The 22,428-nt window shown below is 46.6% G+C and overlaps 1 protein-coding gene across 1 annotated transcript in view; it reads left to right on the top strand.

Annotated features, from left to right (window-relative positions):
* The window catches only part of LOC127201978 (guanylate cyclase soluble subunit beta-2-like), a 64,686-nt gene that overhangs the window by 17,756 nt on the left and 24,502 nt on the right, over positions 1-22,428 (top strand). Inside the window, 6 exon segments of the mRNA XM_051160582.1 lie at positions 1,833-1,927; positions 14,876-15,036; positions 16,894-16,993; positions 17,789-17,985; positions 19,810-19,921; positions 21,103-21,200. Coding sequence (XP_051016539.1) covers positions 1,833-1,927; positions 14,876-15,036; positions 16,894-16,993; positions 17,789-17,985; positions 19,810-19,921; positions 21,103-21,200 — 763 coding nt within the window.

Below are 22,428 nucleotides of genomic sequence, written 5' to 3'. Positions count from 1 at the left end.
GAGGTGAGCCCCCATGTTTGTGGAGGTGAGCCCCTGCATGTGTGGAGGTGAGGCCCCGTGTGGGTGGTGGTGAGCCTCTGTGTGTACGGAGGTGAGCCCCCATGTGTGTGGAGGTGAGCCCCCGTGTGTGTGGAAGTGAGCCCCTGCATGTGTGGAGGTGAGCCCCCGTGTGTGTGGAGGTGAGCCCCTGCGTGACTGGCATTCACGGTACATGGTGAGTGTTCTCTTCATGTCTTTCACCACTTGCTCTCTTAAGTCCTGGCCTCCTCGGGGTGTCTCCCACTGTGGTTTTTCTCTCTCCCTTCTTAGCAGAGGTTCTGCCATCTCATTTAAAATGTCAATTTGTTTATTTTATTTTATTTTTTAAATTTTTTTATTAATTTATTCTTGTTACATCTCAATGGTTTTCCCATCCCTTGTATCCTCCCATTCTTCCCTCCCTCCCATTTTCCCCTTATTCCCCTCCCCTATGACTGTTCCTGAGGGGGATTACCTCCCCCTGTATATGCTCATAGGGTATCAAGTCTCTTCTTGGTAACCTGCTGTCCTTCCTCTGAGTGCCACCAGGTCTCCCCCTCCAGGGGACATGGTCAAATGTGAGGCACCAGAGTACATATCCCACTCTCCACTCAACTGTGGAGAATGTTCTGACCATTGGCTAGATCTGGGTAGGGGTTTAAAGTTTACCGCCTGTATTGTCCTTGGCTGGTGCCTTAGTTTGAGCGGGACCCCTTTATTTTATTTTTTTGAATAAAATACTGGCAGGCATACCATTTCCCAAAGCAGTTTGGGAGATCGTGTGTTCCAGTGTCCAGTGCTGCGGTGATTGCTGCGTGCAGAGTAGTGAACCAGAACAGAGCTGGAAGTCCTAGCAGTCAGCACTCCTGCCACCCTAGCAGCATGCAGGCTATAAGCAGACCCAGAAAAATACTTGCCACCATAGTACTATCAGTTTAGCCTGCAGGAAAGAAGATGCTGCGTGACCTGGACAGTGAACAACCCGAGGTCCTCTCAGAGGTCACGACAGCCACACAGACTGTACCTCAAACGGTCCAGGATTTTCATCGTCTCCTTCAGAGCCTTCATCTGAGATGATGACAATGTACCAAGTCTAAATTAGGGTCTTGCCTGTTATGTTGTGGCTCATAAAGCCCCTTTATGAGTGGAGAGACCACCCCAAATAGCAGAGAGCACCCCATTTCAGGCAGTAGTAGTAGAAACTTGCAGAGCTCCACATTGGTCCTACCCTCTCCATCTGGCTTTCAGCAGCCACATGTGATAATTCTTAGAAGCCATTAGACCCAAACCAGGACTCCTATGGCAGGAGAAAGTCCAGAGACTCAAGTGCAGACACAAAGACCCCTTGTCTGTCTGAGGATCCTCAGAATGTGTGTGCCAGGCCTAGTGCCATTTGCTGGGACTGAAAAATAAGAGACAAATGACCATAGCTACCTCAAGGACTCATCACGGTGGGGACTGATCATCTTCATTTAAGTTGAGGAATTCAGAGCCTATTCATGCTCAAATTGGGGTCCAGAGAATGGTCTTAGCAGGAATTAACACCCACACACTCACATTGCTTAGGGCCCTGGGTGCAGTGCTTGCTGTACATTGCTGGGTTGGTGGTGGATGCAGTGCTTGCTGTACACTGCTGGGTTGGTGGTGGATGCAGTGCTTGCTGTACATTGCTGGGTTGGTCGTGGATGCAGTGCTTGCTCTACATTGCTGGGCCAGTGATGGATGCAGTATTTGCTATACATTGCTGGGCCAGGGACTGAGCGGAGACTGAGCTCTAGGGACTAGTACTCAACTGCCCTCGATGCATCTTCCAGGGCTTCTGCAGAAGTGCAAGATGTCTTCATGACCTACACCGTGTACGATGACATCATCACCATTAAGCTCATCCAAGAAGCCTGCAAGGTTCTGGGTGAGTCCCGAAGGGCTTGTTTGGGTTTCTTAAGGCTGTTATAAAAGCAAAAGACCACAGCTGGTTCTCCTCACTCACAGTTGTTCTGCTATGAAATTGCTGCAGATAATGAAACAGTAAACACTGACTTTTGGCTCCTAGGGAAAATACATAGCTCAGTTCATGAGTCTCTAGTCACAATCTCTGACTAGTAATGTGTAGTGTTGTTTATGTGGGCTTCTGTTTACACACACACACACACACACACACACACACACACACACACACACACACACACACACTTTATTGATATTGGCTCAGCCATGAAGAGTGCATAATGCTCTTGCTAAAGAAACAGGTAGCTCCCACACCCACACCAGAGGCTCATGACTCAAGCTCTGGGTGTCTTATGCCAGTGTTCACAGCTCTGGCTCTGGAGGGCCTAACACTGTCCTTTGGCTTCCTCATGCAATGTGGTCATGTGCATATACCACACAAAGATGTATATGTATTTAACAAAACACTGAATTCACAACCAATTGTGTTATAACATATCTGGGCAAAGCTAATAAAACGTACATTCTCTGTAAGTCAGCACATCACAGTTTTCTTGTGCTCAGGGACATTAGACAGCACTTTGACAGTACCCTTGAGGAGCATTTTAAGCAAGAGCATCACCAGCAACAGTCAGAAAAAGGTGAGCCTGGGCTATAGTGAGCTTATGTGTTGCCAAGAGCTGAAATAAGCACACAGCACATCACCTTGCTTATCTTACCTAGAAACTTGGGAAAGGGAGTGTCTATTTGGCGCACACATCCCAATCCATCACTGAGGAAGGACAAGGCAGGAACTCAAGCACAGCAGGACTCTGGAGGCAGGAACTGATGAAGAGACCACAGAGGAGTACTGCTTCTCATGACACGCTCAGCCTGCTCTCTTATACGATCCAGGGTCATTTGCCCAGGTGTGACACCACCTACAGTGGGCTGGGCCCTCCCTCATCAGTCCTCAATCAAGAAAATGCCCCACAGATATGGCCACAGGCTGATCTGAAAGGGGCAAATCCTCAATTGATGGTCTCTCTCCTGCCCCCACCACCCTGGTAACTCCAGCGTGTGTCATGTTGAAAAAACACTAACTAGTACATTAATGTTGCAGAAATGTCATCACTCTTCTCAGGTCTGTCACTGACCTTGACACCTCTGTGCTTAATTAAGGCCCCCTATTTTAGCAAGCATAAAAATTAGCATGTAATAGGGACTCAGTGCGTCATAAACTGAGTGGCTTTAAACAATAGCAATTAGCTCTGTCGTACAGGGGATGAGAAGTTAAAAACTGAGTTGCTGGCAGAACAATGCTGCATGTGGAGGGAACACTTTCCTCTTTCAAGTTCTGATGGCCCTGGGAGTTTGTGGCCTGTGTCACCACAACTTTGGTCTCGGTGCTTCAGATGACCACCTCCTCTCTGTCTTAATTTCTCTTTCTCATAAGGACACCACAATTATGTTAGGCTTAGGACCACTCCTAAGTGACTCTATTACCTTGAGTACATTTGACACAACTCACTTTCCAAATAAGGTTAATATTCACAGTTCCTTGTAGAAGAGATTGTGCTGGGTACTCTTTAACCCAGAAGATGGCCAATATGGGTAGCCTTACATTTCCTACCTGGATTTCCCGAGTTTGAGTTTTGTCATCCTTGTGATCAGCGTGTTTGACCTCGATGGTGGACTTGTCAGGTGTAGTGACACCTTTGAAAAGTGGTTCATTCCTGTCTCGATGTCTGGAAGCAACACTCTCAGAGTTGTGCCAATGCCAGCCGTGTTTAACTGGTAGTTATCAGCACGTGCATGACGTGGGTGGCCCTCCTCTACTGCCTGGACCATTTTGTCCATCTTCCTGGATGTGACAGGATCATAACTGGAGCACCTCATATGGTCCTGCCTATACTGCACATGCCTTGCATGGTGATTTCTCCCATGGGCACACAAGGGACTTTTTATTTTAATTATCTGTGTGTTCCACTGGGCCCCCTCCCCCCGGCTGTGAGGGAGAGTACAGGACAAAAGGAAGATTCAGCTTTGCTTCAAATGTAAAGGTGTAAAACAAGCCAGGAGGGGGCGATGCATGCCTTTAATCCCAGCAACTTGGAAGGCAGAGACAGGGAAATCTTTGTGAGTTCAGGGCCAGCCTGGTCTACAAAGCAAGTTCTAGGACATCCAGGGCTACACAGAGAAACACTGTCTGGAGAAGCCAAAATATAATGACACAAGACAAGTTTATTAAACAGCCACCATTTTCAGGTTGGTCAAAGAAAAAGAGGACCATCGATCCTCTAGTTTTGTTTCAAGGGATGAGGCAGTGCATGTGAAAATATCCAGTGTGCCATCTGGCATAGAGTGACTCAAAAAGAGTCCTTTCTTCTCTCCATCCACCCTTTCCTCACATTATGATTCCCTGTGAGGATATGAGATCCCATTTAGGGCCATGTGTGGGCAGAGACATCAGCATCTGTTCCCAGTACCTGACAACCCAGGACAGAGTTGTCACAAGTGTCTGGTTATGTATATCCTGGCACTCAGAGCCTTCAAACTGGTTCCTGTATAGCTCATAAATGACCAAGTAGCAGGGCTTGTGGTTTGGGTTCAGTTTCACTGAGCCTTTGGGTGCCCAAAAAAAAGTAATTCGAATCTGGAGAAGGTAAGTGTACAACAGCTGCAGGTCAAATCCAGCCCCAGAAGCCACAGTAACGTACCCTGCAGGTGTCCCTAAAGACACAGACAGCTAGCCATGGCTGATCCCACAAAAGACAGTTGCTTCTTTGACATGTGGCTGTGAAGGCCCAGGGCCTGCGGTGGGCCAGGCATTGAACTTGTTACTATCTCTTCTGAATCTTAGAAAATAAAATCTTTGACTACTAATGTTGAGGTGGAAAGAATTAGTGTAAACCAGAAGACAAAGATAAGGCCTAAGAGCTTTGGACAGTTGTTGACAGCCATTGCAGTTGCACCCTCACAGTTAGAGTTGCCTGCACTGGTTCTCCACAACACTGGGCCTATCGCCAGTCAAGCATGGATCAAGGAGGAACTCATGGGACCATACCTCACCCCGCAGAACTATTGGCTACTGAAAGAATTCTAAGAGAGGTCATAGGTGAAGCCCACTGGGAGGAGAGTTCAAACCCCACAGAAGGCTCATGTGAAATTCAGAGGTCATAAGACAAAACATAAAAAGCATGAATGCAAGAAAGGGACTGGACTGGGATGGAGTGGGGGAGGGGAGGGCTGACAAGGGTGAAAGGGAGACATGAGAGGGTGGGGCTGACAATAACCAGATTGCTGTACATCCATGAATAAATTTGTCAAAGAGGAACACTAATGAAAGTTATTTTGGGGGAAAACTCCATTTAAAACACAAAGAATATGAAAAGTCTTAGAGCAGACTTTGAGTAAATATGAAATAAACCTTAAAAATAACTGCACTGTCCACCACAGCATTAACCCTGCACCTAGAAGCGGCACACAGAGGCTCTTTCCTTGCCTTGTCTAGGGCAGTTTGATTGGCAGTTTTTGGGGCTCTGCATCAGGGAGAGGCTGAAATCCCTTAGTGAGCCAGGACAGGGAAGGAAGGATGTGGGGACATGTGAGGCAGAGGCCTCCCCGGCTCCTCTCAGTCCTAGTCACCTGCTACACCAGCAGTCTGTCTGGCATGTTGTTAGAGGTGCCCTCATAGATTAAAAACTAACACGTTTCTAGATCTTCAGAAAGAAGAACTCTGGACATCTGCTCTCACCGTCACATATTTTTGTAACAGTGTTGTAGAACACTCACCTGGTGCATTTGGTATCGATGCTGTAAACACTTTGCAACGTGGCAGCCGTTTCAGCAGAGAGAAGCCATCAAACACTTCTCCTGGTCCTATTTCCAACCCAATCAACACATTTAGGGGCAACAACAAGTTTGTAGGCCCATGTATTCACACGACATGCCCTTTCCTACCCAAAGCCAGCCTCTTCCACAACGATTTCTCTCTTGACTCACTTCGACTCTCAGAGAGCTTTGTCTTCTTGTTATCTGTAGGAAAAAAATATGTTAGTTCCAAAGAAAGGCCAACATAACAGGTACATTACACAAAAGCAAGATGGGGTCATGAAATTCCAATACACAGAGGGTTGGGGAGTAAAGTGCTTTCTGTGCAAGGGTGAGCACTTGAATTCAGATCTCTAGAGCCTTAGTAAAGGCTGGCATGGCCACATGAGGCTATAATGACGTTGTCGGGATGTTCAGACAGTCTGATCCCAGGGACTTGGTTCAGATTCTCTCTCTCTCTCTCTCTCTCTCTCTCTCTCTCTTTCTCTCTCTCCCCTCCCTCCCTCCCTCCCTCTCTCTCCCACACAAACACAAGTGGTTTGGAGTCATGAAGCTATGGGAAGCCTGTGGTTCTTTGTATTTGTACAGTGCTGTGAGTCAGAGAGAGGGAGGCCCAGCCAGTTACAGGCATTTTCATGTTCAATAAAATATGCTGGTCAGCTGAGACTGATTCCTTCCTTTGACAAAGAGAAAAAACATGTTTCATCACCACCAGCCAGTGCTGTGCCTTCCAAGTGGCCGCTAGCATGTCATCCCCCTGCCACGAAGTGATTATTGAGGCTCTTCCACAACTCCCTCAACTGCATAACTCTGCTTTCTAATTAGCATAATCAAGGATGAGACAAGATGACAGGTTGAGCATTGGACAAGGAATCATTCTGTAAGAGTAAGTGCCCACTTAGGGTTTACATAGGATATTACTGATCTGAAGTAAGACATGCAAACAATGCCCACTGGCCAGTTGGTGCAGCTGTTCCTGTCTAGACGTTGCCTGTCAAGACACCCAGATTAAAAAGCATTTCAACAGTTCACCATCAGCAAATGTCAACAGCCCTTCCATGAAATTACTTCAAAATAAGAACTTCACCAGGGTGGAACTTAAGATTAAAAAGGTACAAGGCCAGAAGTCAGAAGGCAGACATGCATCCCAGGGTGCACAGTCACCCGAAGATGGAGACCTAAACTAGGTTCTCAATATCCCAAGGCCATTGCCGAATCTCTCTCAGGCTGGAGAGCCCTAGAATGGAAAGCAAACACTGAAGCAAAGTGGGTCCTTGGCCGAATGCTCCTTCTTCCCTTCCTCCACCATCGCCCAGTGGTCACTTGCCCTGCGTTTGGGGCATGGTTAGGCTCACAGCTCTGCTTGCAAAGGATGGATGAGGAGCAGGCAGGTGTGAATCCTCCAGATTCAGCCCAACTGCTCCCTCCCTCCAGAGCTGCCCACTCGGGCTACCTTCAGCTGCTTTTCTCAGTGCCCAGATAAGTGTGACTGGCTTTGTCTCTTCTTCCTGCTCACAAAACTCCTCCCCATGTTTAGTCACCTGACCTATGTGATATCATTCCAGGAGAATATATGCTTTAAAAATAATGTTTTAGTAATTCCTTGAAACTTTGACGCATGCATTATAATCATATTTGTCCCTACTCTTTCCCCTCAACTCCTCCCTGACCTTCCGCTACTTCTCTATGCATCCCCAAACTCACTTTCATTTGTTTTGTTTTCAGAAGAAGTTGGAAAGTCCAGTGTGTGGCAGTCATGCACTCCTAGGTGTGTGTGGCTGTCCCCTGGAGTGTGGTGGACCCACCAGGAGTCACAGGGCTAAAGACAACTGAATCTCCCTCTCCCACACACCATCAACTGTCCACAGCTCCTCAGTTAGGGGTGGGTCCTCATGAACCCCTTTCCTTCTCCATGCTAGAATATTGACTGGCTTCATCTTGGGCAGCCAATGTGAGTTCGTGCATACAGACGCCTCGTCATGTCCAGAAGACGCTGTTTTGTCCTGGTCCTCCCCAAACTCCTGCCCTCTTCCCAGATGGTCCTGCGCCTTATGTATGGATGGCACGACACCAGTGCCCCGTTTGGGGTCTAAGCAGTCTAATGATGCTCATTCTCTGCACTTTGGCCAGTTGCGAGTTTCTGCATTAAGCACTGTTCACTGTGCAGAGAAAGGAGAAGAGTAATTCTCTGACTGGCTTTTCTCAGACAGCTGACACTTCACATTGTGAACAAAAGCTCTTATCTTGACTGGGGACGCCTGTGGGTTGTAGAGCAGCTCCTTGTCCTGTGGATTCCTACATGCTCCTCTGGGTGACCCCTGGGGACAGTCATAAGGGATAGCTCCTGGCGCCTCTATCTTGGATGATGATGTGTGGGCCAGGGATCATGAGAAATCCAGTCCCAAGTCTGCCATTTGCTGAGGAGATGGAGTCCAGATGTCAGTGGCTTCATTGCAGCTCTTGCCCAGACTTCAGCAGGTGGCCTTGCTCCCTCTAGCCCTGGACAGGCCACCTCTGTCTCCCAACTCCCACAGTTGTGACCCAGCAAGAATTAAACACTCTGGGCAGCACAGAAGAGCTAAGCGTGTTAAGACAGGTCACTCAAGTTCATAAGTATCCAATTTAAGATCCCCTTTGCGGGTTCCACACCTCTCCTGAGAAGCCAAGCATGAATGTTTTGTAGCACTATGTGTTATAATCGCAAACAAAGAAATCTTTCATTCAAACAAAAACACTTTTAATAGATACTTAATATATCCACAAAAGCAGAGAGACTTGCAGACTGAAGCCTACATGTTTTTTATTCAATTTCACTAATTATATGATTTTGCCAATCTTATTTTATGTCTACATTTCTCCACCCTTTTCTGGTTTTGTTTTTGCTGGAATGTCCTAAAACAAATCTCAGGGTTCCCATAATTTCACTCATAAATATTTCAGCATGAGTCTCTAACAAGGTAAAGGCATTTTTAAAAAATGCAATGACAACATCCTGATTACAGATATGAAACCTCGCAGAGTCTTGCTCTTGCCGCATCTGGCATGTGTTCTTTGTGGTCTTGTTGGATAAGAGCTCCTTGGGTCAGCTCAGAGTTACTAGCTAAACCTTTTCACTTTGACATAAGTGCAAACCTACCAAACGCTTATAAGAACAGTACCAAAAAAGTTTCACTTGCCCTTCATGTTGGCTCCCTCCCAATGTGTGACCATCTCCATCCTCTCTCTGAGCCTGGATCTGTGCATCCCCTGGAATGTTAGCAAGTCACAAATAAGATAACCTCTTTGTCCCTAAAAATTCTCTTAGGAAAGTGCAGTTGGGAAGTGAGTACTTGAGACAACTTGGTCATCTGTCCTGTAAGTATTAACAAAGATTTTCCAATTGACCCATCATGTCCCTAAACAACAACAAAAAACGCTTTAATCGTGTCCTGTTGTTTTAGGCTTCTTCAGTCTGGAAGATTCCTAAGTCTCAGTTACAGTTCATAGCATGGATGTCTTTGCAGAAGTTGTGGTCAGCTGCTTCGTAGCGGTCCCCTATTGAAGGTCATTCTCCATGACATCAGGCAGGGAGACTACAGAAGTGATCGCTTGTCCTTCCCCGTTGGTTCTGTCAGGAGGAACAAGTGTCCAATGTTTCTGCTGTTGGCTGTGTGGACTTTGATCACGTGGTGAAGCTGGCATCTGCCAGGTTTCTCTGCTTTAAAGCCATGGACTTCCTCTCCGTACCTAGGACCTTGTGAGAACCTACCGAAAGTAGAACGTACTCTCAGCTCATGCAGGCGAGGCGCCTAGTTAACTTCTCAGACGCCCTCTCATGTGATTTTAGTCCTCTGTTGATACCTGCGATCTCTGTGAATCGATACTTGAGGTTCTCTGCGTGTTATTAGTTTTATACTTATCATTTAAACTTCCATGAGGAAAGATCCCCTCCCTCCTGGGCTTGTTTGTTTATACCAAGGTGGTCTTGACTCTCATCTATCAAAACAGGTTGCGCTGCTTTCATTAGTTCTGTTGCTATTCAAATTCAAAACCCTCCGCTGCGTTGATGTCTCCACCGCGCCTTTAACACCTCTTTATCTTCTGATATAACAGGTTCAAGTTGTTCTTTCCTTTCCTTGTCCCATCCCCTGGAATATTCTGTTTCTCAAAGGTATTCTCTTTCTGTTCAGTAGAGAATAGCATCTTTAAAAATCCATGATCTGGACACTAGGTAGCTCAGTGCTCCTACAGAGACCTGTTAGATTCTTACACTGGGTAGATGTGTACATCCTATCTATCGTCTATTAATCATCTATCTATCTATCTATCTATCTATCTATCTATCTATCTATCTATCCATCTTCTATCTCTTGAACTAGCCATTACTGATCTATCCTCTATTATTTAGTTACCTATATCCTATGATGGACTTCATGGTCTTATGTCATATCTTTGTGTGTGTATGAATGTATATGTGTGTGCATTGTATGTGAGTGTCCTGCTCTATCATTTTTCTGTCTTTTTTTGTGTATTTTTAATGTTTTGCATTAATTTATTTATATTAGGTGTGTGGACCTGCCATTGCTTTTGTGTAAGGTGTCAGTGGACAACTTTTAGCGGTCTGTACTTTTCTTCCACCGTACAGGTCCTGAGTGAACTCAGGTGGTCAGGTCGTTGGCGAGCACCTTGACTCAGTGAGCTGTCTTGCCTACCTGTGCTTTGTTCTTTTTAAGACTGGAACTTCCAGTGAACCTTGAGCCAGACTGGGGGCCAGTAAGCCACAGTGACTCCTGTCTTTTCCCTCCACACTCCTAGGGTTGCAGGTGCACACAAGACCGTGCCCAGCTGCTTACATGGGCGCCGACATCAGAACCCAGGTCTCCTGCTTACTCACAGTGTCTCTCTTCAGCCTGTTATTATGGTGAATTTGTCTAACCTCTCCCACAGCACAGTATTCATTCTATTCTTCATTTTCCTGTATTTTTGCCTTCTTCTTGGGGAGTGAGATATCTGGCTCTACCTATTGTCAATACTTTTGCTTATGTGTACAGGACTACCAGAATCGAAAGCCTTTGGTTACAGACAGATATTTGTTCAAAGTTCTGTCTTTAGCCTTAGGACAAAGCAGTCAAAAGACTATGTTTGCATGGTATTAGATATATTTTAAGGATTAAAAATAATTTTTTAAAAAATGATGTGTACACCTGTGTTTGGATATGTGCTATGAGTGCAGGTGCCTAACATGCCAGAAGAGGCATCATATCCCTTGAAGCTGGTTCTGAGCCATTTGACATGGATCCTGGGAACTGAACTCGGGTCCTCTGTGGCAGTAGTACATGCACTTAACCACAGGACAATCTCTTTGCTCCCATGTAAATTTGTTCCTGAATAATTATGTTATCCAAAATTTTGAAATATTGTTGAAACATTATTCTGATTCCTTTCTCTCTGTCTTTATGCATGTCTACAATCCCTACCTCTCTCTCTCCCTCTCTCTCTCTCTCTCTCTCTCTCTCTGTGTGTGTGTGTGTGTTTCTCTCCTTGTATTAGAGATTGAACCTAGATTATCTCATTTGTTAGGCAAATGCTCTACTACTGAGTTACATACTGATCCCTCTATTTTTTTTATTTTGTGACAAGCTCTCACTAAGTTGCCTAGGGTGGTTTTGAACTAGGTTTGTTTCTGTACTCCAGTCGAGCCCTGAGCCCTGATCCTCCAGCCTCAGTCTCCTGAGTAGCTGAGATTACTTCCTGAGTGTTCATTTGGATTTGTTTTCAGCCACAGAGCTCTCCTCTAACCTTGTCTTATTTGGCCTAAGCACCTGAAACAGGGACATGATTCATCCTGCTTGAGCTATTCACAGATTCAGAGAGCTCTGCTCCGAGCAGTGCTAACTCCTCCTCCTTCACAACTTGTCTCTCCACCCAATTCCCACCAAGGCCCCTTGGGTAATCAATGTCAAACAAGCCTGGTTTATACCGCTGGTGCTTAATTTTGTACAGATAAAAAGAGAGATACTTCTCTTTTTATTTCCCTCTCATAGACAAAAGATGCAAACGTTCACATACTAGAGATTTTTCTTTGCACTGCTGAGTAACATTTTAGAGCTGATGTGTTTTGGGCACTCTTCCCTTCCTTACCATTTTCCATCTGTCCTTGGTCCCCCGTGAATCAGGGGGCTCTCGGAACCCTAAACTCACAGAGGTGAAAACTGTTTAAAAAGAAAGGTATGACAGCTGTTGATTTTTAAAAGAGGCCTTTGTCCCTGTCAGACAGGCATTCTGCGCTCAGAGTCCCAGAAGCAGCTCAAGGCCAGCACATATGGCAACTCCCCACCCAAGGCCAGGTTGTGGTCTAAGGAAGCTAGCCTTAGACGGATGTCCTGTCCTGCGAATGGTGCCAAGCACCCAGAGGCGAAACTGCTGGGACTAAACAGCTGACCCTGTGGGTTTCCTCTTCCCCAGGTTTTCAGCGTTAAGTCAAGTCAAACAGGCAGTTCCCCGGGAGAAAGGGAGGGGGGCCCCCTCATTCTTCCTGGCAGGTAACAGGATGCACCTGCGCAGAGCTCCAGGCTACGCACCACAGCACAGCTGTTCCAAGTCAGTTTGAATGAGCTGTATTCATGAAGCAAGGAGGGGGGGTGGTGGTGATGGAGGAGGGTGGGAGGCTTTTGGAAAGCAGCAGCCCCACACCTGTCTGCAGACTTTTTCAGGGTTGGGAGCTGAATAGAATGTATTTCAGTTCACTTAAGACTGAGCAGGTGCCTCCTGAGTTCTGGCATTGCTGAGCCTGTTGTCAGTTAGGAGGGACAAAAGAGATGATTCACACAGGCCCTGGCTTTCCTCCACCCTTCCATAGGTACTTTGTCTAGACTCGGAAGACCTGGCTAGCAGTTTTGGCAAAATATGTTTGATTTATCTGTGCCAGTTAAGATTCCAGAAAAGTTATCTTCCCAGAAGTTTGGCTACAGACAGAGAGCTGTAATGAACCTACTACTCTGAAGTAGTTCATGCATATGTGCGTGCTTGTGCATGCCCATGCGTGTGTCCAGGCACATGTTTTTAGAGATTGGGTCTAGACGGCTCATGTGTGTTTAAGTGACCTCCTACCACTGAGCCAAATCTCCATCCTTTCTTTTATCTTTCGCTTTGAGACAGAGTCTCACTAGGTTGTCTGTCTAGGCCAGCCTTGAACTGACTCCGTAGCCCAAAAGTGTGTGATGCTCTTGCCTCAGCCTCCTGAGTAGCTTATCATTATATTCAGGCTTGCCCCATAAGGGCTTTCTGTTCTGACCATCTCACTGATCAGAGCCTTGCAGGTGAGGACCACTTGCATCCCTGTAGCACTCAGCATGGAAGATCTCGGCAGGGCAGGGCACTCCTCACTGTGAGGCTAGGTTCATCGGGAGAAGCAGAGTCGATGAAGGATGCTAGCGGGAACTGTGGCTCCTCTAGGACCCCCAGGGACTTTCTTCATCCCCACAAGGAGACAGAACCCTACCCTAAGTAAAAGACCGTTCTCAGGGAGCTCTATGCTGGCCACACCAGTGAGGCCTACGTTCTGTGTCCACAATGCTAGTGAGTGCTGCCTTCACCTTGTTTGGTTGCAGGAAGTGGTGCAGAGGACATGGAATTCAGTGAGAGACATGGCGGCAATCTGGCCTCCAACTCACCTCCATGGCTCATCTAGACAAAGAGGGGCAGGCCAACAGGATCTGTTAGACTCAGATTGTCAGAGTCTATTCCTGGAAGCCCTTTGAGAGTCAGAGTCCAGAGTCGATGCAAAAAGCAAAGGAATTTTATTGAGCCGACGCGTTGGAGTCCACCAAGCTCAGAAGAGTTGGGGACCCCGTCCTGCAAAAGCTGAGGTTTTAAATACCCTTTACAGAAGCAGAACTCAGCAACAGTGGTTGGTTAACAACTGACCGGCTAACAAAGGTGACCTTTTGGGGGTTGAGGGCAGTCAATTCTGGCAGATGTTTAAGGTAAGATATATGGATGTGGTCTTTTCTCGGAGGCCTGTAAATTCTGAGCAGGGTGAGGTAGAGAAGTAAATTCCGAGCAGGCAGAGTAAGGTGGAGGGCTCTGCTCGACTAACAATGCTAACCTGCTCTGTTTGTTCTTGCTATCAGGCTACAATGCTATTGTTAAGGTGGCTGAGCTCAGGCCACCTGGAATCTTATAGATCCTCTATTCCCAAGATTCTAGCATGCTCTGAGAAGACTAACTGATTATTGACCAGAGCAGGGATGCCAGGCTACACTTTTAAAAAATTCTTCCTGTCCTCACCATGCAGATAGGAAGTAGGGAGACTGGACCATACCCCTTCCTAGTACTTTAGATGGACCTCAGAAATTCATCAGACACTTACTTTGTAGCTAGAAAAAAAAAAAAAACTAAAACAAAAAACCCAACAAACAAACAAAACTACCACAAAACTAACCAAACAACAACAACAAACTAAGTAAGACTCAGTTGCTGCCTATAGGAATTCCCTGACAGCTAGGAAGACAGAAATGCAACACTGAGGGATAGCCCAGTCAGACTGGCCTGAAGATGGACAGGGAAAGCCTTCTGGAGAACACCAGATGAAAACAGCCCCAAAGGGAGGAGACAGAGGCCTAGTGAAGCTGAGAGAGAAGGGGTCGGCATCCTAGGTATCTGCTTTCACCTTATGGATACATTTTGGGCAGCCATTTTGCACTGCACTGTTAGTCAGTGCTCAGAGGCAGTCTTTGAGCCCACAGCAGGCTGTTGTTTGAAGGAGTATAAGATGCGGGGAGAGATAGGAGGGGCTACCTTCTACCTGGCCCCGAGTCCATCTGGATCTGGCCTCAGGGTCATCGGTCAAGGGAGTGCTTCTTGGGACACTTGGAAATCCCTGTCTTAGATGTTACAGAAGAGAATGTGTGAGCTTAGGAGGGATTCATGGTTAAAGTGCTCTTGGCTCTTTCTAATGCCTTGGGACATTGGGGTGATTCCTGACGTGTCACCCATGATGAAGGTGAAGAGTTAGTAACTTTCACAGTGGCAGGATTTGGGCACTTTGGATATGAACAAAGACAAGCCAAGAAGCAGCACCATCTTCTTAGGGTCTCATTTGGGGGTATGTATTCCTCAGATGTATCCATGGAAACCATTCTGAAGCTCTTTGGCGAATACTTCTTTAAGTTTTGTAAGATGTCTGGCTACGACAGGATGCTGCGGACTCTGGGAGGAAATCTCACAGAGTTTGTTGAAAACCTCGATGCCCTCCACAGTTATCTGGCACTGTCTTATCAGGTAAGGCCATCTGGGGCTTTGTCTTGGTGGTCTTGGTGGTCGTAAAGGTTGAAAAAAGAAAGCCGTGGCCAGCATCCCCGGGAGAGGAGCTGCAGGGTTCATGGGCCCAGCAGCTCTTAGGGGAGAGAGCTGCTTCCTTTATAAACGGGCTGACAAAAAGTCAGAGTTCTTCTGGTGCCCCATATTTGACCACGCCCCCTGGATGGGGAGGGCTGAGCACTCAGAGGAAGGACGTGATACCCTATGAGCATATACAGGGGGAGGAGGTCCCCCTCAGTCACAGTCATAGGGGAGGGGAGTAAGGGGAGAATGGGAGAGAGGAAGGAATGGGAGGATAGAAGGGATAACAATTGAGATGTAATATGAATAAATGAATAAAATATATTTTTAAAAAATGTCAGAGTTGTAACCTTGGGGTGGCGGGGTAGTGAGGGGCACTTCTGAAGGGTGGATATAGACGTGGAGTGACTCTGAGAAGCCAGGAACAGTGGGAACAAGGGCTGGAAAACAGGTTGGGGTAGATTTTCAAATCTCTCTTCAGGCCTCTTGGCCTGAGCAGAGCTGCTAATAGTTTAGGCAAGGAGATTAGGGCTGTGCATGTACCGTGGCCAAGAGCCAGAACTGGGATCCATCCAACACTGATTAACCCTTGGGGTGATGCACCGGGGTGTTAGGAAACTAAATTCCCAGCTGCGATGTGTCCTTCTGGAGTTCATGCCTTGCTGGTTGTCTCGGTAGAGCTTACTGAAAATTTCAATGCCTAGACTTTCTTTTTAGACACCAAAGTGCTTTATTGTAAGTACGTGGTATTCATCCGTAGCATAAAGAATAGTTTAATAACTTACGTCAACTGGTTTGTTTGTATGGCACGTTATAAGTGACCAATATCTTTCTTCATTACATAAGTAGTTTGTGTTCATAGGCACTCTGGGAGGGTGGTCATGCCGGTAAGATGGGACTGTGCTTATTAAGATGCCCCCTTAGCTGTTATGATGGTAAAAGGAACATGCATCCTCCACTTCTCCAGCTTCCAGATCAGGACAGCATGAAAGCACTGTGTGTGTGTGTGTGTGTGTGTGTGTGTGTGTGTGTGTGTGTGTGTGTGGGGTATGTGGTGTATGAGTGTTTTGTCTGTGTGTATATGTGTATATGTGTGCCCGGTGCCTGTGGAGGCCAGAGAGGGTATTGGATCCTCTACAACCGGAGCTACAGATGGTTGTGAGCTGCCATGGAAGTTCAGAGGACTGAGCTCAGGCCCTGTGAAGAGCAGCGAGCTTTCCTAATCACCTAGATGTTCCTACAGCCCCTCCATGTAAATTTTATTTATTTTTGAGACAGGCTCTCACTGTGTAGCCATGGCTAGTCTAGAACTCACAATATTGGCCAGGCTGACCTCAAACTCACAGAAATATGTCCACCCCCATCTCTTGAATGCTGGGATACAAGTGATGGGATAACAATTGGAGTTGTAATCTGAATAAATTAATAAAATTTAAAAAATTGTGTATGTGTATATATACACATATGTACATATGTTAGTGTGTGTGTGTGTGTGTGTGTGTGTGTTAGCATCACAGAATAGAGATGGGACCAGGAACGGAATAAGAAATCTTAAGGGAGGGGAAGAAGAGGTAATAGCATACATGTGATGATAAAGCCAAAGGGTATAAGTGAGGCAGAAAGGGAGCCAGCCGGAGCGGACTGCATAAGAATAAACTATATGTATTCAGATGCTGTGGCTGAACCCACTACTTTGTATGTTAATCTAGAAAAATAAATGTATATTATGACCCTATAAAAACCATAATATAACAATGTGTGCTCCCTGCGGGGAAATGTGCTATGTCTGTTAATTAGGAAATGAATGCACCATCCTTTCGTGTGGAGGGCAGGGTTGACGGGGCAATGCTTCTCCATTACTACTCGGACAGAAGTGGTCTGTGCCACATTGTTCCAGGTAGGAAACGGCTCGGCCCTTCCCAGACCACAGCCCCACTGTGAGGAGGGCACTGCACCTTCTATAGTGACTGGCTTCTTTGTCATCATGATCTTAAGGACCGGGAGATTTTTAGAATAATTTCCAGAACACCAGGAGAAGACATGATTTTTAACACTCTGCACAGTTGGTTGCGTAGCTATGATAATTCTGAAGAGATTTTTGTATCTACTGACTCTTTAAAAAAAAATTTAGCATCATAGAAAGGTCTTGGTATTTAGGCTGTTTTTGTTGTTTTACTTTGAGCCCAAAAGCTACTACATTCTAAGTACGCACACTTCTCTATGAAAGTACAGAAGCAGCCCTAAAACACCGTGTTGGCTATTTCATGCCGTGTTCCCCTTAATTGCCTCCACTGCTGTGCTGGTAGTTGCTGCTGATCCTTTGCTAATGTAGGTGCTGCTGACTGGCAACTTCACGCTTGCTTTCTCCATAGTTTGCATTTCACTCATGAGATGGAATCCCAGAACATGTGTACAGGTTTTGTTTAATGAGTTAGATATCTTCCTGAAATGAAAAACGTGAGTAGATGTTGAAGTAGAAATTATAACAGAGACATAGTTGGTATACCAAACTCACAAAGCTTCAGTCTCTGTATACTCTTGGCCCTGCGCCATCATAGGATGCCTATCTTGAGGCAAGGCACAGGCTCGGTGAACTGAAGGATGCTCACAAAGCTGTGCAGCCGGGTACTGTGGTGAGTTTTGCCAGTGTGCTGCTCTGTGCCGTTCACCCACAGGCGTCATTCTGCTTCAGGCATCATCGAAGCTGTGGCCAAGGACTTCTTTGACACTGATGTGGCCATGTGCATCCTCGACGTGAATGAAGAGGTGGAGAGGACAGGGAAAAAAGAGCACGTCGTGTTTCTGGTTGTGCAGAAGGCTCGCAACCAGCCGAGAAAGGCAAAGGCAAACCGGCCACCAGACAGTGAGGACACCCAGACGGACCAGGAGGTACTGGGCTTGCGGTGTCTTCAGAGAGCACAATTCCCCCAGCACGGCCTATTTGTCTTAGTACCGCCTATGCAAACAACGCAAATAGCTGGGCCTTGAATAGCGGAGCTCAAGGCCGGCTTTTCCAGGCCAGGTTTCATTGACACTGTAGACCAGATTGTTCTGGATAGTGATGGGCTAACTTTGTACTGTCCGATCTTTCACCACATTGCAGACATCTGTCTTTCCAATGTGACTAGAACTCTACCCCCTTAGTTGTGGCAATCAAACATGTTTCTAGGTATTGCCAATGTCCCCAGAGTAGAGGTAAGAAAAAAAAAATCACTCCCTCCCAACTGAGAACTGAGGATAAAAAAAAATCAAGGTTAACGTAAGAAGACAGTCTAGAATGTACTTGAGCCTGTAAAATATTCATGTATAAAAATATCAAAGGTGGGTATGGCAGTTTATACCTATAATGCACTTGGGATGCTGAGGCAGGAGGATTGCTATTATTTTGAAGCCAGCCTGGGATAAAGGACCCTATCTTAAAGCCTCAATTTGATGTTGGAATCTGGTGTCATACTTCACAATCCTCTTGTCATGAGTGGACCAATCAGATCCTCAGTGTCCACACGGCAGGTGGAGCTAGTCGCAGGCCCAGTGTGCCGCCAAGATCCCATCCTAGACCACCTCAGCCACAGCTCGTAAGGGGATCATTTCCAGTTTAGAAGCCACGTGAGTGAGGTGAAAATCTCTCTGGACCCATGCCGCCTGTTCAAACGGGCAGGTAGGTCTGGGGTTCCTGTAGCCCAGGGCGTTATGGCGCACAGTACGCAAGGCTGTTAGGGTCTGCTCACTGGAAGAATGCTCAGGAAGAGCGCTATGGGTTCCTTGGCAGTGAAAGAAACTTGATCTATTCTTAGTAAGCTTGCCTCAGGTCCCAGGGTCCCAGGCAAATGCCAGCCACCAAAGCCACTCTGAGCCAGTGGCTTCTAAGTTTGTTGTTTCCACATCTAAGAAGAAGGAAACTGGGATAAGAGGTAAACAGAGCAAACACAGATTTATTAGGGAAACACTAGGAAGCATTCCTGAGATGGGAGAGGAGCTCCAAAAGAGGGGTACTGACATGCTGCCTGCCTTGTAGATTTTACGGTAGGCACTGGATGGACATTGAGATCATCATTATTGGGGCTGGTCTTTTTTTTTTTTTTTTTTTTTAACATATCACAGTCTGAATCAGTAAAGAGTCCACAAGCCCCCCTCCCACTCCCTTGGCCCAAGTTGAGAGTTACTCATCCCTCTAGGGGAGGGTTATGTGTGCCTTGTGATCAGCTCATGGTCCACCAAGGGCCTTGCACTTCCTGCCTATGGAGAGCCATCTCCTGTGTCAAGAGGATGCTCATTTTGTGTGTGAACAGCTTCCCCTGGGAGCTTGTCATGGTTAGCCAGCCCACTGCTCTGCATCTTCTGTGGCTACATCAGTCTTTTGCTAGCATAAAGGAAGATTGTGGTGAGCACCCTTCTGCCTGCTTCCTCCATGGTTTTTTGTTTTTGTTTTTTTTTTTGGCCCTGAGGCATCATCTCAGAGCAGCACTTAGGAAAGCACGGGCCTCTAAGCATTCCCTGGAGATCTTGCCAATATTTCTTTCTGCCTTGGTAGAGAAACGGTGTGGGGCTTAACTAGGGAGAGTACCCCTTGGAGCTCTAGGCAAGCCCTCACTCTATCCCTCTAGCCACCAGCATGCTTCGGTATGTAAAGATGGGCCCGGCAGCCGCAGGCAGGGCCTGTACATCTCCGCTCCTGGGACCAGGTGCCTGTGCTTCACTCCCTACCTTCTACAGGCTCTCCAGGGAACACTCCTTAGGCTGAAGGAGAGATATTTGAACATCTCTGTTTGTCCCGGGGGGAAATCTGACTTGGATGTTGCGAGGCCATCAGCCGTGTTTGGAAAAGGTAAGCAGGCTGCTCTCCTGCCTCATAGCAGCCTGGTTTTCAGGGGAACAGCCCCATACACAAACAGGGCAGAGGTCTCAACAACTTCTAGGCCTCTGATTCCCACAGAGCTTGGATTTGGCATCTGTAGTTTGTAGCTTTAAAAATCGGCTTTTAACTTGCCATGTTTGTACCGGGTTTGTACCGGGTGACATGAAGACACTGTCATCTCTGTAATAAGGACAGCCTCTGGCTTGGATCAGTCCCAGATACTGACTGTGAACAGGAGGCTGGGCCCAGACATGCTGGACACAGTGAATTCTGCATCTCTTCAGGACCCAGGCCTCCTTGACTGGGGTGTGTTTCTGGACTGGAAATCTGTGACTAACCACAGCTAGCCAGCAGCACAAAGAATAGAGGGCAAGAAACAAGGTAGCATTTCTGTCTTCTGTCTCTGAGGAGCGGTAACATGGGACAATGCCTTCTAGCTTTTCGTTCACAAAATGAAGGGGGTAAGCTCACCGCCACATTGGATCTTTGGGCACTGAGCTGGCCTGGTAGCCAACACCTAACTCTCAAGTCTGAATCAGAGCTCTGACCTAGTGGAAGAAGGGAGCTAGATGCTCCTTGTCATGGCCTGGTAGGTCAAATGACAGGCATCCGGGAGAAGGTCTGCAGGGCTCAAAGTGCCTCATTCTGAGTCCTTCAAGCTGCAGCAAACACAACTGACATCCTTTGTCTAGGAGATTTTCATATCAAAAAGGCTCCATTTGAGAGTCTGCACCCCCTGCCAAATGGAACTGTTGGTTAAATTTTTACGTGCCACCCTAAACTGTCAGTCTAAAAAGCTCCATGGCAAATGTCCCTGACGCCGGGCTGGGCACACTCTCGCTTCTCTTCTGGCTCATTGTCTACTTGTCACCGTTTCAATGCCAGCTCTGTTTTCATGGTGAGACGTACTCAATTGGCCCAGAAGCAGCGGGCAGAAACTTGGCAGAGGGCAGGAGGGCTTCTCAACCTGGTCGCAAATTTTCTGTTTGTTTTAATTTGGACAATTATTGCGGTGGCCATCTGGAGGTGCTGAGGGAGCCTGTGCTAAAACAGGGGGACTCACGCTTTGCCTGTGACACACTTAAGATTCTAACCTTGTCCCAGAGGCTCTGCAATGGCTGCTCATTGGGGCTTTCTCTCTTTGTGTCCAGGGCTCCTCACCTTTCAGCCTGTCTATCCAGAGAGACTGTGGATTGAAGAGGAGCTGTTCTGCAATGCGTTTCCTTTCCACGTTGTTTTTGATGAAGCAGTAAGAGACCCTTTCCCTCAGATGCTTGGTCTTGGGGATAAAGCAGACATGGGGGACCCTATTTATCATCATTGTGGCTGGTAAGGACTTAGATCCCTGAGTTCACAGGGATTTGGAGACTAGACTTAGCCCTGAGGGGCCACTGACTTCATTTTACATTATAGACTCTTCCCTGAAGACATGATCTTCTTAAGGTAAGTATAGCAAGAAAGTTGAGCCAGTGAATAAATGGGATAGTTTATGATCAGAAAGAAAGTCAGGAGGAAGACTTTAAAACTCACTCCAGAAAGTGGAGTCAGAATAGAGCCTATAACCATGGCCCTAAAAGTGACCATCCACCCCTCCCTCTCCCCCATACACCCTCCCCTGTGACCACAGCTGATTATCAATCCCACCATGCTTCACTTCCTGCATTGTACTAGAGCTTCCTGCTGTGTTCTGGAGGGGAGGGGGGCGGCTGTGAGCATGGCCACTTAAGTTTGATTGCTCTTGATTTCCCAGGATAAAGTGTCTTTCAACTGGAGCTTGGGTGTGATGATGCACATGCGTAGCTCAGGTGTGATGACGTACATGCGTAGCTCAGGAGGCTGAGGCAAGAGTTAAATTCACGGTTAGCATGGGCTGCATAGCGAGAGGCAGGACAAAACAGATGTGGGTAGAGATGATACAGAAATGTGAACCGAGTTGATTTCTTAAAATAGTCATTTAAAGGGCACGCAGGCAAGATGAATTTAGTAAAAAAAAAATATCGGCTAAAATATTCAGCCATTATAATTTCATCTAATGTTTATTGGAATTCATATGCATATCACCAGCCAGCTGCATGAACTTTATGGCATGTGCTCACCTGACTACAGGATTTTCCATCAGAGAAGTGATGGCATCATGGGAGTAAATAAACACCCCTAGGTAGAAAACAGGCAATTTAAAGCCAATAAGCGCTAACGCTTTGCCAATGTCACAACATTATTATTACTCATGCTGTTAATGTTTTCAATGCAATCTGCTCTAAATACTCTCCTTTTCAGCTTTCAGGTGTAGCATAACAGAAATAGAATGGCACATCAGGTTAACTTCTGTAGCTTAAACTGAGTTTTATGGCTAATAATGGCTCCCAGACACTGTGCTGGTATTAGACATGTGATGTCAAGGTCCCCATCTCACAGTACTTGCTGTGTATTCTCTGGAGAGGGCAAAGAAACACTGCCCTAGTCCCTGGGTGAACTGG

The sequence above is a fragment of the Acomys russatus genome, chromosome 18, assembly GCF_903995435.1.
Source record: "Acomys russatus chromosome 18, mAcoRus1.1, whole genome shotgun sequence".
NCBI lineage: Eukaryota > Metazoa > Chordata > Mammalia > Rodentia > Muridae > Acomys > Acomys russatus.
Note: the sequence above shows the minus strand (reverse complement) of the source record. Positions and strands in the feature narration are given on the sequence as shown.